Source organism: Lampetra fluviatilis, chromosome 35 (assembly GCF_964198595.1).
Source record: "Lampetra fluviatilis chromosome 35, kcLamFluv1.1, whole genome shotgun sequence".
Classification (NCBI taxonomy): domain Eukaryota; kingdom Metazoa; phylum Chordata; class Hyperoartia; order Petromyzontiformes; family Petromyzontidae; genus Lampetra; species Lampetra fluviatilis.
The window spans coordinates 12342600-12363358 of record NC_136309.1 but is presented as its reverse complement, the minus strand read 5'-3'; the positions used below and the strand labels follow the sequence as shown (position 1 = coordinate 12363358).

Here is a 20759-nt window from a genome sequence, read left to right as displayed (position 1 = left end):
CAGTGTTACACACACAGACCCACTACTACTACTCAGTGTTACACACACATACCCACTACTACTGCTCAGTATTTCACACACAGACCCACTACTACGACTCAGCGTTACACACACAGACCCGATACTACTACTCAGTGTTACACACACAGACCCACTACTACTACTCAGTGTTACACACACAGTCCCACTACTACTACTCAGTGTTACACACACAGATCCACGACTACTACTCAGTGTTACACACACAGACCCACTACTACTACTCAGTGTTACACACACAGACCCACTACTACTACTCAGTGTTACACACACAGACCCACTTCTACTGCTCAGTGTTACACACACAGACCCACTACTACTACTCAGTGTTACACACACAGACCCACTACTACTACTCAGTGTTACACACACAGACCCACTTCTACTGCTCAGTGTTACACACACAGACCCACTACTACTACTCAGTGTTACACACACAGACCCATTACTACTACTCAGTGTTACACACACAGACCCACTACTACTACTCAGTGTTACACACACAGACCCACTACTACTACTACTACTCAGTGTTACACACACAGACCCACTATTACTACTCAGTGTTACACACACAGACCCACTACTACTACTCAGTGTTACACACACAGACCCACTACTACTACTCAGTGTTACACACACAGACCCACTACTACTACTCAGTGTTACACACACATACCCACTACTACTGCTCAGTATTTCACACACAGACCCACTACTACGACTCAGCGTTACACACACAGACCCAATACTACTACTCAGTGTTACACACACAGACCCACTACTACTACTCAGTGTTACACACACAGACCCACTACTACTACTACTCAGTGTTACACACACAGACCCACTATTACTACTCAGTGTTACACACACAAACCCACTACTACTACTCAGTGTTACACACACAGACCCACTACTACTACTCAGTGTTACACACACAGACCCACTACTACTACTCAGTGTTACACACACAGACCCACTACTACTACTCAGTGTTACACACACATACCCACTACTACTACTCAGTGTTACACACACAGACCCACTACTACGCAATGTTATACACACAGACCCACTACTATTGCTCAGGATTTCACACACAGACCCACTACTACTAATCAGCGTTACACACACAGACCCACTACTACTACTCAGTGTTACACACACAGACCCACTTCTACTGCTCAGTGTTACACACACAGACCCACTACTACTACTCAGTGTTACACACACAGACCCATTACTACTACTCAGTGTTACACACACAGACCCACTTCTACTACTCAGTGTTACACACACAGACCCACTACTACTACTACTACTCAGTGTTACACACACAGACCCACTATTACTACTCAGTGTTACACACACAGACCCACTACTACTACTCAGTGTTACACACACAGACCCACTACTACTACTCAGTGTTACACACACATACCCACTACTTCTACTCAGTGTTACACACACAGACCCACTACTACTACGCAGTGTTACACACACATACCCACTACTACTACTCAGTGTTACACACACAGACCCACTACTACGCAATGTTATACACACAGACCCACTACTACTGCTCAGTATTTCACACACAGACCCACTACTACGACTCAGCGTTACACACACAGACCCAATACTACTACTCAGTGTTACACACACAGACCCACTACTACTACTCAGTGTTACACACACAGACCCACTACTACTACGCAGTGTTACACACACAGACCCACTACTACTACTACTACTCAGTGTTACACACACAGACCCACTATTACTACTCAGTGTTACACACACAGACCCACTACTACTACTCAGTGTTACACACACAGACCCACTATTACTACTCAGTGTTACACACACAGACCCACTACTACTACTCAGTGTTACACACACAGACCCACTATTACTACTCAGTGTTACACACACAGACCCACTACTACTACTCAGTGTTACACACACAGACCCACTACTACTACTCAGTGTTACACACACAGTCCCACTACTACTACTCAGTGTTACACACACAGATCCACGACTACTACTCAGTGTTACACACACAGACCCACTACTACTACTCAGTGTTACACACACAGACCCACTACTACTACTCAGTGTTACACACACAGACCCACTTCTACTGCTCAGTGTTACACACACAGACCCACTACTACTACTCAGTGTTACACACACAGACCCACTACTACTACTCAGTGTTACACACACAGACCCACTTCTACTGCTCAGTGTTACACACACAGACCCACTACTACTACTCAGTGTTACACACACAGACCCATTACTACTACTCAGTGTTACACACACAGACCCACTAATACTACTCAGTGTTACACACACAGACCCACTACTACTACTACTACTCAGTGTTACACACACAGACCCACTATTACTACTCAGTGTTACACACACAGACCCACTACTACTACTCAGTGTTACACACACAGACCCACTACTACTACTCAGTGTTACACACACAGACCCACTACTACTACTCAGTGTTACACACACATACCCACTACTACTGCTCAGTATTTCACACACAGACCCACTACTACGACTCAGCGTTACACACACAGACCCAATACTACTACTCAGTGTTACACACACAGACCCACTACTACTACTCAGTGTTACACACACAGACCCACTACTACTACTACTCAGTGTTGCACACACAGACCCACTATTACTACTCAGTGTTACACACACAAACCCACTACTACCACTCAGTGTTACACACACAGACCCACTACTACTACTCAGTGTTACACACACAGACCCACTACTACTACTCAGTGTTACACACACAGACCCACTACTACTACTCAGTGTTACACACACATACCCACTACTACTACTCAGTGTTACACACACAGACCCACTACTACGCAATGTTATACACACAGACCCACTACTACTGCTCAGGATTTCACACACAGACCCACTACTACTAATCAGCGTTACACACACAGACCCACTACTACTACTCAGTGTTACACACACAGACCCACTTCTACTGCTCAGTGTTACACACACAGACCCACTACTACTACTCAGTGTTACACACACAGACCCATTACTACTACTCAGTGTTACACACACAGACCCACTATTACTACTCAGTGTTACACACACAGACCCACTACTACTACTCAGTGTTACACACACAGACCCACTACTACTACTCAGTGTTACACACACATACCCACTACTACTACTCAGTGTTACACACACAGACCCACTACTACTACTCAGTGTTACACACACATACCCACTACTACTGCTCAGTGTTACACACACAGACCCACTACTACGCAATGTTATACACACAGACCCACTACTACTGCTCAGTATTTCACACACAGACCCACTACTACGACTCAGCGTTACACACACAGACCCAATACTACTACTCAGTGTTACACACACAGACCCACTACTACTACTCAGTGTTACACACACAGACCCATTACTACTACTCAGTGTTACACACACAGACCCACTACTACTACTCAGTGTTACACACACAGACCCACTACTACTACTACGCAGTGTTACACACACAGACCCACTACTACTACTCAGTGTTACACACACAGACCCACTATTACTACTCAGTGTTACACACACAGACCCACTACTACTACTCAGTGTTACACACACAGACCCACTACTACTACTCAGTGTTACACACACAGACCCACTACTACTACTCAGTGTTACACACACAGACCCACTACTACTACTCAGTGTTACACACACATACCCACTACTACTACTCAGTGTTACACACACAGACCCACTACTACTACTCAGTGTTACACACACAGTCCCACTACTACTACTCAGTGTTACACACACAGACCCACTACTACGACTCAGCGTTACACACACAGACCCAATACTACTACTCAGTGTTACACACACAGACCCACTACTACTACTCAGTGTTACACACACAGACCCATTACTACTACTCAGTGTTACACACACAGACCCACTACTACTACTCAGTGTTACACACACAGATCCACTACTACTACTACGCAGTGTTACACACACAGACCCACTACTACTACTACTACTCAGTGTTACACACACAGATCCACTATGACTCAGTGTTACACACAGACCCACTACTACTACTCAGTATTTCACACACACAGACCCACTACTACTACTCAGCGTTACACACACAGACCCACTACTACTACTCAGTGTTACACACACAGACCCACTTCTACTGCTCAGTGTTTCACACACAGACCCACTACTACTCCTCAGTGTTACACACACAGACCCACTACTACTACTCAGTGTTACACACACAGAGCCACTGCTACTACTCAGTGTTATACGCACAGTCTCACTACTACTACTCAGTGTTACACACACGGACCCACTACTACTTCTCAGTGTTACACACACAGACCCACTACTACTACTCAGTGTTACACACACATACCCACTACTACTACTCAGTGTTACACGCACAGACCCACAACTACTGCTCAGTGTTACACACACAGACCCACTACTACTGCTCAGTGTTTCACACACAGACCCATTACTACTCCTCAGTGTTACACACACAGACCCACTACTACTACTCAGTGTTACACACACAGACCCACTACTACTACTCAGTGTTACACACACAGACCCACTACTACTACTCAGTGTTACACACACAGACCCACTACTACTACTCAGTGTTACACACACAGACCCACTACTACTCCTCAGTGTTTCACACACAGACCCACTACTACTACTCAGTGTTACACACACAGACCCACTACTACTACTCAGTGTTACACACACATTCCCACTACTACTACTCAGTGTTACACACACAGACCCACTACTACACAGTGTTACACACTCAGACCCACTACTACTGCTCAGTGTTACACACTCAGACCCACTACTACTAATCAGTGTTGCACACACAGACCCATGACTACTACTCAGTGTTACACACACAGACCCACTACTACTACTCAGTGTTACACACACAGACCCACTACTACTGCTCAGTGTTACACACACAGACCCACTACTACTACTCAGTGTTACACACACAGACCCACTACTACTACTCAGTGTTACACACACAGACCCACTACTACTCCTCAGTGTTTCACACACAGACCCACTACTACTACTCAGTGTTACACACACAGACCCACTACTACTCCTCAGTGTTACACACACAGACCCACTACTACTACTCAGTGTTACACACACATACCCACTATTACTACTCAGTGTTACACACACAGACCCACTACTACTCCTCAGTGTTACACACACATTCCCACTACTACTACTCAGTGTTACACACACAGACCCACTACTACACAGTGTTACACACTCAGACCCACTACTACTGCTCAGTGTTACACACTCAGACCCACTACTACTACTCAGTGTTACACACACAGACCTATGACTACTACTCAGTGTTACACACACATTCCCACTACTACTACTCAGTGTTACACACACAGACCCACTACTACTCCTCAGTGTTACACACTCAGACCCACTACTACTAATCAGTGTTGCACACACAGACCCATGACTACTACTCAGTGTTACACACACAGACCCACTACTACTACTCAGTGTTACACACACAGACCCACTACTACTGCTCAGTGTTACACACACAGACCCACTACTACTACTCAGTGTTACACACACAGACCCACTACTACTACTCAGTGTTACACACACAGACCCACTACTACCCCTCAGTGTTACACACACAGACCCACTACTACTACTCAGTGTTACACACACATACCCACTATTATTACTCAGTGTTACACACACAGACCCACTACTACTCCTCAGTGTTACACACACATTCCCACTACTACTACTCAGTGTTACACACAGAGACCCACTACTACACAGTGTTACACACTCAGACCCACTACTACTGCTCAGTGTTACACACTCAGACCCACTACTACTTCTCAGTGTTACACACACAGACCTATGACTACTACTCAGTGTTACACACACAGACCCACTACTACTACTCAGTGTTACACACACAGACCCACTACTACTACTCAGTGTTACACACACAGACCCACTACTACTACTCAGTGTTACACACACAGACCCACTACTACTACTCAGTGTTACACACACATTCCCACTACTACTACTCAGTGTTACAGACACAGACCCACTACTACACAGTGTTACACACTCAGACCCACTACTACTGCTCAGTGTTACACACTCAGACCCACTACTACTTCTCAGTGTTGCACACACAGACCCATGACTACTACTCAGTGTTACACACACAGACCCACTACTACTCCTCAGTGTTTCACACTACTACTCAGTGTTACACACACAGACCCACTACTACTCCTCAGTGTTACACACACAGACCTACTACTACTACTCAGTGTTACACACACAGACCCACTATTACTACTCAGTGTTACACACACAGACCCACTACTACTCCTCAGTGTTACACACACAGACCCACTACTACTACTCAGTGTTACACACACCGACCCACTACTACTACTCAGTGTTACACACACAGACCCACTACTACTACTCAGTGTTACACACACAGACACACTACTACTACTCAGTGTTACACACACAAACCCACTACTACTACTCAGTGTTTCACACACAGACCCACTACTACTACTCAGTATTTCACACACACAGACCCACTACTACTACTCAGCGTTACACACACAGACCCACTACTACTACTCAGTGTTACACACACAGACCCACTACTACTACTCAGCGTTACACACACAGACCCACTACTACTACTCAGTGTTACACACACAGACCCACTACTACTACTCAGTGTTACACACACAGACCCACTACTACTGCTCAGTGTTACACACACAGACCCACTACTGCTACTCAGTGTTACACACACAGACCCACTACTACTACTCAGTGTTACACACACAGACCCACTACTACTCCTCAGTGTTTCACACACAGACCCACTACTACTACTCAGTGTTACACACACAGACCCACTACTACCCCTCAGTGTTACACACACAGACCCACTTCTACTACTCAGTGTTACACACACATACCCACTATTACTACTCAGTGTTACACACACAGACCCACTACTACTCCTCAGTGTTACACACACATTCCCACTACTACTACTCAGTGTTACACACAGAGACCCACTACTACACAGTGTTACACACTCAGACCCACTACTACTCCTCAGTGTTACACACTCAGACCCACTACTACTTCTCAGTGTTACACACACAGACCTATGACTACTACTCAGTGTTACACACACAGACCCACTACTACTACTCAGTGTTACACACACAGACCCACTACTACTACTCAGTGTTACACACACAGACCCACTACTACTACTCAGTGTTACACACACATTCCCACTACTACTACTCAGTGTTACAGACACAGACCCACTACTACACAGTGTTACACACTCAGACCCACTACTACTGCTCAGTGTTACACACTCAGACCCACTACTACTTCTCAGTGTTGCACACACAGACCCATGACTACTACTCAGTGTTACACACACAGACCCACTACTACTACTCAGTGTTACACACACAGACCCACTACTACTGCTCAGTGTTACACACACAGACCCACTACTACTACTCAGTGTTACACACACAGACCCACTACTACTACTACTCAGTGTTACACACACAGACCCACTACTACTCCTCAGTGTTTCACACTACTACTCAGTGTTACACACACAGACCCACTACTACTCCTCAGTGTTACACACACAGACCTACTAATACTACTCCGTGTTACACACACAGACCCACTATTACTACTCAGTGTTACACACACAGACCCACTACTACTCCTCAGTGTTACACACACAGACCCACTACTACTACTCAGTGTTACACACACAGACCCACTACTACTACTCAGTGTTACACACACAGACACACTACTACTACTCAGTGTTACACACACACACCCACTACTACTACTCAGTGTTTCACACACAGACCCACTACTACTACTCAGTATTTCACACACACAGACCCACTACTACTACTCAGCGTTACACACACAGACCCACTACTACTACTCAGTGTTACACACACAGACCCACTACTACTACTCAGTGTTACACACACAGATCCACTACTACTATTCTTAGGTTTTTTCGGTAAAGTCACGTAGGTAAAAAATTAAAATTAATCAAAGTGAAATAAAAATAAAAATCATGACGTCTTCAGGTGGAACTGTCACAGCCCGACAGCTGTTTCATTTAATTTTTTTTACCTACGTGACTTTACCGAAAAAACCTAAGAATATGAATCATTGCAGTCACGAAAGCTTCAAATCTACCACTACTACTACTACTCAGTGTTACACACACAGACCCACTACTACTACTCAGTGTTACACACACAGACCCACTACTACTACTCAGTGTTACACACACAGACCCACTACTACTACTCAGTGTTACACACACAGACCCACTACTACACAGTGTTACACACACAGACCCACTACTACTACTCAGTGTTACACACACAGACCCATGACTACTACTCAGTGTTACACACACAGACCCACTACTACTACTCAGTGTTACACACACAGACCCACTATTACTACTCAGTGTTACACACACAGACCCACTACTACTACTCAGTGTTACACACACAGACCCACTACTACTCAGTGTTGCACACACAGACCCATGACTACTACTCAGTGTTACACACACAGACCGACTACTACTACTCAGTGTTACACACACAGACACTCTACTACTACTCAGTGTTACACACACAGACCCACTACTACTACTGCTCAGTGTTACACACACAGACCCACTACTACTACTCAGTGTTACACACACAGACCCACTACTACTACTCAGTGTTACACACACAGACCCACTACTACACAGTGTTACACACACAGACCCACTACTACTACTCAGTGTTACACACACAGACCCACTACTACTACTCAATGTTACACACACAGACCCACTACTACTCAGTGTTACACACACAGACCCACTACTACTGCTCAGTGTTACACACACAGACCCACTTCTACTACTCAGTGTTACACACACAGACCCACTACTACTACTCAGTGTTACACACACAGACCCACTACTACTATTCAGTGTTACACACACAGACCCACTACTACTGCTCAGTGTTACACACACAGACCCACTACTACTATTCAGTGTTACACACACAGACCCACTACTACTGCTCAGTGTTACACACACAGACCCACTACTACTATTCAGTGTTACACACACAGACCCACTACTACTGCTCAGTGTTACACACACAGACCCACTTCTACTGCTCAGTGTTACACACACAGACCCACTACTACTACTCAGTGTTACACACACAGACCGACTACTACTACTCAGTGTTACACACACAGACCCACTACTACTACTCAGTGTTACACACACAGACCAACTACTACTACTGCTCAGTGTTACACACACAGACCCACTACTACTACTGCTCAGTGTTACACACACAGACCCACTGCTACTACTCAGTGTTACACACACAGACCCACTACTACTACTCAGTGTTACACACACAGACCCACTACTACACAGTGTTACACACACAGACCCACTACTACTACTCAGTGTTACATACACAGACCCACTACTACTACTCAATGTTACACACACAGACCCACTACTACACAGTGTTACACACACAGACCCACTACTACTACTCAGTGTTACACACACAGACCCACTACTACTACTCAATGTTACACACACAGACCCACTTCTACTACTCAGTGTTACACACACAGACCCACTACTACTATTCAGTGTTACACACACAGACCCACTACTACTGCTCAGTGTTACACACACAGACCCACTACTACTATTCAGTGTTACACACACAGACCCACTACTACTACTCAGTGTTACACACACAGACCCACTACTACTGCTCAGTGTTACACACTCAGACCCACTACTACTCAGTGTTGCACACACAGACCCATGACTACTACTCAGTGTTACACACACAGACCCACTACTGCTACTCAGTGTTACACACACAGACCCACTACTACTACTCAGTGTTACACACACAGACCCACTACTACTGCTCAGTGTTACACACACAGACCCACTTCTACTGCTCAGTGTTACACACACAGACCCACTACTACTACTCAGTGTTACACACACAGACCGACTACTACTACTCAGTGTTACACACACAGACCCACTACTACTACTCAGTGTTACACACACAGACCAACTACTACTACTGCTCAGTGTTACACACACAGACCCACTACTACTACTGCTCAGTGTTACACACACAGACCCACTGCTACTACTCAGTGTTACACACACAGACCCACTACTACTACTCAGTGTTACACACACAGACCCACTACTACACAGTGTTACACACACAGACCCACTACTACTACTCAGTGTTACATACACAGACCCACTACTACTACTCAATGTTACACACACAGACCCACTACTACACAGTGTTACACACACAGACCCACTACTACTACTCAGTGTTACACACACAGACCCACTACTACTACTCAATGTTACACACACAGACCCACTTCTACTACTCAGTGTTACACACACAGACCCACTACTACTATTCAGTGTTACACACACAGACCCACTACTACTGCTCAGTGTTACACACATAGACCCACTACTACTATTCAGTGTTACACACACAGACCCACTACTACTACTCAGTGTTACACACACAGACCCACTACTACTGCTCAGTGTTACACACTCAGACCCACTACTACTCAGTGTTGCACACACAGACCCATGACTACTACTCAGTGTTACACACACAGACCCACTACTGCTACTCAGTGTTACACACACAGACCCACTACTACTACTCAGTGTTACACACACAGACCCACTACTACTGCTCAGTGTTACACACACAGACCCACTACTACTGCTCAGTGTTACACACACAGACCCACTTCTACTACTACTACTCAGTGTTACACACACAGTCCCACTATTACTACTCAGTGTTACACACACAGACCCACTACTACTACTCAGTGTTACACACACAGACCCACTACTACACAGTGTTACACACACAGACCCACTACTACTACTCAGTGTTACATACACAGACCCACTACTACTACTCAATGTTACACACACAGACCCACTACTACACAGTGTTACACACACAGACCCACTACTACTACTCAGTGTTACACACACAGACCCACTACTACTACTCAATGTTACACACACAGACCCACTTCTACTACTCAGTGTTACACACACAGACCCACTACTACTATTCAGTGTTACACACACAGACCCACTACTACTGCTCAGTGTTACACACACAGACCCACTACTACTATTCAGTGTTACACACACAGACCCACTACTACTGCTCAGTGTTACACACACAGACCCACTACTACTGCTCAGTGTTACACACACAGACCCACTTCTACTACTACTACTCAGTGTTACACACACAGTCCCACTATTACTACTCAGTGTTACACACACAGACCCACTACTACTACTCAGTGTTACACACACAGACCCACTACTACACAGTGTTACACACACAGACCCACTACTACTACTCAGTGTTACATACACAGACCCACTACTACTACTCAATGTTACACACACAGACCCACTACTACACAGTGTTACACACACAGACCCACTACTACTACTCAGTGTTACACACACAGACCCACTACTACTACTCAATGTTACACACACAGACCCACTTCTACTACTCAGTGTTACACACACAGACCCACTACTACTACTCAGTGTTACACACACAGACCCACTACTACTGCTCAGTGTTACACACACAGACCCACTACTACTGCTCAGTGTTACACACACAGACCCACTACTACTATTCAGTGTTACACACACAGACCCACTACTACTACTCAGTGTTACACACACAGACCCACTACTACTGCTCAGTGTTACACACTCAGACCCACTACTACTCAGTGTTGCACACACAGACCCATGACTACTACTCAGTGTTACACACACAGACCCACTACTGCTACTCAGTGTTACACACACAGACCCACTACTACTACTCAGTGTTACACACACAGACCCACTACTACTGCTCAGTGTTACACACACAGACCCACTACTACTGCTCAGTGTTACACACACAGACCCACTTCTACTGCTCAGTGTTACACACACAGACCCACTACTACTACTCAGTGTTACACACACAGACCGACTACTACTACTCAGTGTTACACACACAGACACTCTACTACTACTCAGTGTTACACACACAGACCCACTACTACTACTGCTCAGTGTTACACACACAGACCCACTACTACTACTCAGTGTTACACACACAGACCCACTACTACTACTCAGTGTTACACACACAGACCCACTACTACACAGTGTTACACACACAGACCCACTACTACTACTCAGTGTTACACACACAGACCCACTACTACTACTCAATGTTACACACACAGACCCACTACTACTCAGTGTTACACACACAGACCCACTACTACTGCTCAGTGTTACACACACAGACCCACTTCTACTACTCAGTGTTACACACACAGACCCACTACTACTGCTCAGTGTTACACACACAGACCCACTACTACTACTCAGTGTTACAAACACAGACCCACTACTACTATTCAGTGTTACACACACAGACCCACTACTACTGCTCAGTGTTACACACACAGACCCACTACTACTATTCAGTGTTACACACACAGACCCACTACTACTGCTCAGTGTTACACACACAGACCCACTACTACTGCTCAGTGTTACACACACAGACCCACTTCTACTGCTCAGTGTTACACACACAGACCCACTACTACTACTCAGTGTTACACACACAGACCGACTACTACTACTCAGTGTTACACACACAGACCCACTACTACTACTCAGTGTTACACACACAGACCCACTACTACTACTGCTCAGTGTTACACACACAGACCCACTACTACTACTGCTCAGTGTTACACACACAGACCCACTGCTACTACTCAGTGTTACACACACAGACCCACTACTACTACTCAGTGTTACACACACAGACCCACTACTACACAGTGTTACACACACAGACCCACTACTACTACTCAGTGTTACATACACAGACCCACTACTACTACTCAATGTTACACACACAGACCCACTACTACACAGTGTTACACACACAGACCCACTACTACTACTCAGTGTTACACACACAGACCCACTACTACTACTCAATGTTACACACACAGACCCACTTCTACTACTCAGTGTTACACACACAGACCCACTACTACTATTCAGTGTTACACACACAGACCCACTACTACTGCTCAGTGTTACACACACAGACCCACTACTACTATTCAGTGTTACACACACAGACCCACTACTACTACTCAGTGTTACACACACAGACCCACTACTACTGCTCAGTGTTACACACTTAGACCCACTACTACTCAGTGTTGCACACACAGACCCATGACTACTACTCAGTGTTACACACACAGACCCACTACTGCTACTCAGTGTTACACACACAGACCCACTACTACTACTCAGTGTTACACACACAGACCCACTACTACTGCTCAGTGTTACACACACAGACCCACTACTACTGCTCAGTGTTACACACACAGACCCACTTTTACTGCTCAGTGTTACACACACAGACCCACTACTACTACTCAGTGTTACACACACAGACCCACTACTACTACTGCTCAGTGTTACACACACAGACCCACTACTACTACTGCTCAGTGTTACACACACAGACCCACTACTACTACTCAGTGTTACACACACAGACCCACTACTACTACTCAGTGTTACACACACAGACCCACTACTACACAGTGTTACACACACAGACCCACTACTACTACTCAGTGTTACACACACAGACCCACTACTACTGCTCAGTGTTACACACACAGACCCACTTCTACTACTCAGTGTTACACACACAGACCCACTACTACTACTCAGTGTTACACACACAGACCCACTACTACTACTCAGTGTTACACACACAGACCCACTACTACTACTGCTCAGTGTTACACACACAGACCCACTACTACTACTGCTCAGTGTTACACACACAGACCCACTACTACTACTCAGTGTTACACACACAGACCCACTACTACTGCTCAGTGTTACACACACAGACCCACTACTACTCAGTGTTACACACACAGACCCACTACTACTACTCAGTGTTACACACACATTCCCACTACTACTACTCAGTGTTACACACACAGACCCACTACTACACAGTGTTACACACACAGACCCACTACTACTACTCAGTGTTACACACACAGACCCACTACTACTACTCAGTGTTACACACACAGACCCACTACTACTACTCAGTGTTACACACACATTCCCACTACTACTACTCAGTGTTACACACACAGACCCACTACTACACAGTGTTACACACTCAGACCCACTACTACTGCTCAGTGTTACACACTCAGACCCACTACTACTACTCAGTGTTACACACACAGACCCATGACTACTACTCAGTGTTACACACACAGACCCACTACTACTACTCAGTGTTACACACACAGACCTACTACTACTACTACTCAGTGTTACACACACATTCCCACTACTACTACTCAGTGTTACACACACAGACCCACTACTACACAGTGTTACACACTCAGACCCACTACTACTGCTCAGTGTTACACACTCAGACCCACTACTACTACTCAGTGTTGCACACACAGACCCATGACTTCTACTCAGTGTTACACACACAGACCCACTACTACTACTCAGTGTTACACACACAGACCCACTACTACTGCTCAGTGTTACACACACAGACCCACTACTACTACTCAGTGTTACACACACAGACCCACTACTACTACTCAGTGTTACACACACAGACCCACTACTACTCCTCAGTGTTTCACACACAGACCCACTACTACTACTACTCAGTGTTACACACACAGACCCACTACTACTCCTCAGTGTTACACACACAGACCCACTACTACTACTCAGTGTTACACACACATACCCACTATTACTACTCAGTGTTACACACACAGACCCACTACTACTCCTCAGTGTTACACACACATTCCCACTACTACTACTCAGTGTTACACACACAGACCCACTACTACACAGTGTTACACACTCAGACCCACTACTACTGCTCAGTGTTACACACTCAGACCCACTACTACTACTCAGTGTTACACACACAGACCTATGACTACTACTCAGTGTTACACACACAGACCCACTACTACTACTCAGTGTTACACACACAGACCCACTACTACTACTCAGTGTTACACACACATTCCCACTACTACTACTCAGTGTTACAGACACAGACCCACTACTACACAGTGTTACACACTCAGACCCACTACTACTGCTCAGTGTTACACACTCAGACCCACTACTACTACTCAGTGTTGCACACACAGACCCATGACTACTACTCAGTGTTACACACACAGACCCACTACTACTACTCAGTGTTACACACACAGACCCACTACTACTGCTCAGTTTTACACACACAGACCCACTACTACTACTCAGTGTTACACACACAGACCCACTACTACTACTACTACTCAGTGTTACACACACAGACCCACTACTACTCCTCAGTGTTTCACACACAGACCCACTACTACTACTCAGTGTTACACACACAGACCCACTACTACTCCTCAGTGTTACACACACAGACCCACTACTACTACTCAGTGTTACACACACAGACCCACTATTACTACTCAGTGTTACACACACAGACCCACTACTACTCCTCAGTGTTACACACACAGACCCACTACTACTACTCAGTGTTACACACACAGACCCACTACTACTACTCAGTGTTACACACACAGACACACTACTACTACTCAGTGTTACACACACATACCCACTATTACTACTCAGTGTTACACACACAGACCCACTACTACTCCTCAGTGTTACACACACATTCCCACTACTACTACTCAGTGTTACACACACAGACCCACTACTACACAGTGTTACACACTCAGACCCACTACTACTGCTCAGTGTTACACACTCAGACCCACTACTACTACTCAGTGTTACACACACAGACCTATGACTACTACTCAGTGTTACACACACAGACCCACTACTACTACTCAGTGTTACACACACAGACCCACTACTACTACTCAGTGTTACACACACATTCCCACTACTACTACTCAGTGTTACAGACACAGACCCACTACTACACAGTGTTACACACTCAGACCCACTACTACTGCTCAGTGTTACACACTCAGACCCACTACTACTACTCAGTGTTGCACACACAGACCCATGACTACTACTCAGTGTTACACACACAGACCCACTACTACTACTCAGTGTTACACACACAGACCCACTACTACTGCTCAGTTTTACACACACAGACCCACTACTACTACTCAGTGTTACACACACAGACCCACTACTACTACTACTACTCAGTGTTACACACACAGACCCACTACTACTCCTCAGTGTTTCACACACAGACCCACTACTACTACTCAGTGTTACACACACAGACCCACTACTACTCCTCAGTGTTACACACACAGACCCACTACTACTACTCAGTGTTACACACACAGACCCACTATTACTACTCAGTGTTACACACACAGACCCACTACTACTCCTCAGTGTTACACACACAGACCCACTACTACTACTCAGTGTTACACACACAGACCCACTACTACTACTCAGTGTTACACACACAGACACACTACTACTACTCAGTGTTACACGTGTAGTGGTGATACGCGCTGGGTGTATATGTCGTGTGCCAGCGCGTATGTACGGGTGTGTGTGTGGTGACGCGCGCTGACGGGGAGGAGCAGGCGTCAGTGCGCGGGTGGGGGTAGTGCTGCTGATTGGCTGTGTGCCGGTGACGCGCCCAGAGGGAGTGATCGGGTAGCAGCGCGGTGTGATTGGTCGGGGAGTGGAAACACGCGCTGAGCGGAACCGGATCGTAGGGATAGCGCGTGGGGATTGGGTAACTGAGGAGCGGTGCCGACGTTGAGGTCCGCATCCGCTCCGTCTCCCGGGAAGAAGAGGTATATAAGGTGATGCACAGAGGAGCAGGGGGCAGAAGTGGAACCATCTAAGAATGAAGACGAAGGTGTAGAGATAGAGCCCGGAGAGGAGAGTAATGGAGAGTAGAGGAGAGTAAGGTATAAGTGTGTAGCCAGAGAGAGAGAACGGTCTACACGAGCTGAGTAATGTATAGTGTGTAGCCAGAGAGAGAGAACGGTCTACACGAGCTGAGTAATGTATAGTGTGTAGCCAGAGAGAGAGAACGGTCTACACGAGCTGAGTAATGTATAGTGTGTAGCCAGAGAGAGAGAACGGTCTACACGAGCTGAGTGATGTATAGTGTGTAGCCAGAGAGAGAGGAAGGTCTACACGAGCCGAGTATGCATACGGTGTAGCCAGAGAGAGAGAAAGGTCTACACGAGCCGAGTATGCATACGGTGTAGCCAGAGAGAGATGCAAAGTCTACACGAGGCGAGTGGAGAGTGTAGCAGAGGCGCAGAGTCTACACGAGACGAGAGAAGAGTGTAGCCGAGGCGCGGAGTCTACACGAGGCACAGAGAGCCAGCAGCACAGAATCTAAGAGAGTCAAGAGAAGCGTAAGGCGGAGAGAAGAGGTCACGAGTTGTACCGTTGTATGGTGACCGCATTGTGAAGAAGAGAGGCCACGCGTTGTATTGTTACAAGTCAAGATTTAATAAAAGAAGTGTGTTCCCGTCAAGGAGTTTCCTGCCGTCATTTTCCAATACTTCACACGCATAGACCCACTACTACTGCTCAGTGTTACACACACAGACCCACTACTACTACTCAGTGTCACACACACAGACCCACTATGACTACTCAGTGTTACACACACAGACCCACTACTACTACTCAGTATTTCACACACACAGACCCACTACTACTACTCAGCGTTACACACACAGACCCACTACTACTACTCAGTGTTACACACACATACCCACTACTACTACTCAGTGTTACACACACAGACCCACTACTACTATTCTTAGGTTTTTTCGGTAAAGTCACGTAGGTAAAAAATTAAAATTAATCAAAGTGAAATAAAAATAAAAATCATGACGTCTTCAGGTGGAACTGTCACAGCCCGACAGCTGTATCATTTAATTTTTTTTACCTACGTGACTTTACCGAAAAAACCTAAGAATATGAATCCTTGCAGTCACGAAAGCTTCAAATCTACCACTACTACTACTACTCAGTGTTACACACACAGACCCACTACTACTACTCAGTGTTACACACACAGACCCACTACTACTACTCAGTGTTACACACACAGACCCACTACTACTACTCGGTGTTACACACACAGACCCACTACTACTACTCAGTGTTACACACACATACCCACTACTACTACTCAGTGTTACACACACAGACCCACTACTAACTACTCAGTGTTACACACACAGACCTATTACTACTACTACTACGCAGTGTTTCACACACAGTCCCACTACTACTACTCAGTGTTACACACACAGACCCACTACTACTGCTCAGTGTTTGACACACAGACCCAGTGCCCGCATAATTGTGGCCATTTGTATATTAAAGTCTAAACTCTCTGTGTCTGTCTGTCTGTCTCTCTCTCTCTCTGTGTCTTTCTCTGTCTCTCCGTCTTGATCTCTGTTTCTTCATGTCTCTGTCTCTTTCTCTGTCGCTCTTTCTCTCTATTTGTTTCTCTGTCTCTCTCTCGTTCTGTGCACTCGCTCACTCGCTCGCAGCTCCAGGGAAGAAAAGCACCAGAGAACGGAGCTGCAGATGTCCATGGAGCTCCAGAGCGACCGTAGCAACGTGGACTATAACGTAGCCAGGGTCCTGGAGACTTTCTACTTTCGAGGACACAAATGCCTTGTCATGGAGCTATTGAAGTACGCACACCACCAGTACCGCTACTACCACTCACTCACTCATTCACTCGCCACCAACACTCACTCACTCTCCCACTCACTAATTCACTCACTCATCATCACCCACTCATTCACCACCACCACCGACTTACTCACCATCCCCACCTCCACCCACTCACTCACTCACCACCACTCACCACCACTCACCCACTCACTCACCGCCACTCACCACCACTCACTGACTCACTCACCACCACCACTCACCCATCAACCCACCCACTCAGTCACCCACTCACCCTCCACCACCCACCCACCACACTACCCACCCAACCACCCACCATCACCACATCCACACCCACCCCCCACCACCCATCCACCACCACCCACCACCAAACACCACCAAACACCACCACCACAACACCACCACCACCACAACACCACCACCACCCATACAGACCCATAGACACCCATGCCCATACATTAGCACAGTTGGCTACAAATGGTGCAAAATAAGTTCAAAATTCGAACATAGAGACCCACAGACACCCAGACCCAGAGACCCACAGACACTAACAGAGACCCATAAAACCACAGAGACACCCATAGAGACCCATACATTAGTACGGTTGGCTACGTATGGTGCAAAATAAGTTCTGCATACGTTTACACACAGAGATCCACAGACAACTAGACACAGAGACCCATTGAGACCCACATAGACACCCACCCAGACACCAATAGAGACCCACACATTAGCACGGTTGGCTACATATGGTGCGACAGAAGTTCAACATATGCACACACACAGAGACACACAGACACCCAGACCCACAGAGACCCATAGAGACCCACAGAGACACCCACACAGACACCCATAGAGACCCACACATTAGCACGCTTGGCTACGTACGGTGTGAATGAATTTCAACATACGCACACAAAGATCAAAGATCCCCCATATAGCCTTAACAGACTGTAGCGGCAAGTGCTGTTAGTGAGCACCTATAAAGGCTGGAACGGCACACGAGGAGGTGGGTGGTCAACACCACGCGTGGCCGCCTTTGTCTCCCCAGTGGCGATGTTTACACATCGCACCAGGTACTCATTTGAGGCTGAGTCGACCTAGGGTAGGCCCAGGACCTGTTCAGATAATCATCACTGGGTGTTGGCCATGAGCAGGAATCGAGCCCGGTTCGCCAGGTTTGCAGCGCAGGACGCTAACCGATGCTGTCACTGATGTCGTCGCTGACGTCGTCGCTGACGTCACTGACGTTGTCGCTGTCTCTCCACATGGCAGGGCGAAACTCCATTGCGTGCTCAGAGAGATGACGCTGTGGCAAAGTTACGAGGACGCGGTGAGGTCGTACACTAGGTCAATCCTCCACTTCTTGGCCCACACCAAGTCCCGGGGCATCGTACACGGGGACATCAAGCCCGTGAGTGGAGTGCTCGCTGTGTATGGGTGTCTGTGTGTATGGGTGTCTATGTGTGTGGGTGTCTGTGTGTGGGTGTCTGTGTGTGGGTGTCTGTGTGTGAGT

The 20759-nt window shown here is 46.4% G+C and overlaps 1 protein-coding gene across 1 annotated transcript in view; it reads left to right on the top strand.

Moving 5' to 3' along the window:
- LOC144944714 (dual specificity tyrosine-phosphorylation-regulated kinase 4-like) overlaps positions 1-20759 on the top strand; it is a 70772-nt gene that overhangs the window by 29028 nt on the left and 20985 nt on the right. Inside the window, exons 6-7 of the mRNA XM_078873072.1 lie at positions 19096-19242; positions 20519-20657. Of these exons, the coding sequence (XP_078729198.1) occupies positions 19096-19242; positions 20519-20657 (286 nt within the window). The remainder of the gene's footprint in view (positions 1-19095; positions 19243-20518; positions 20658-20759) is intronic.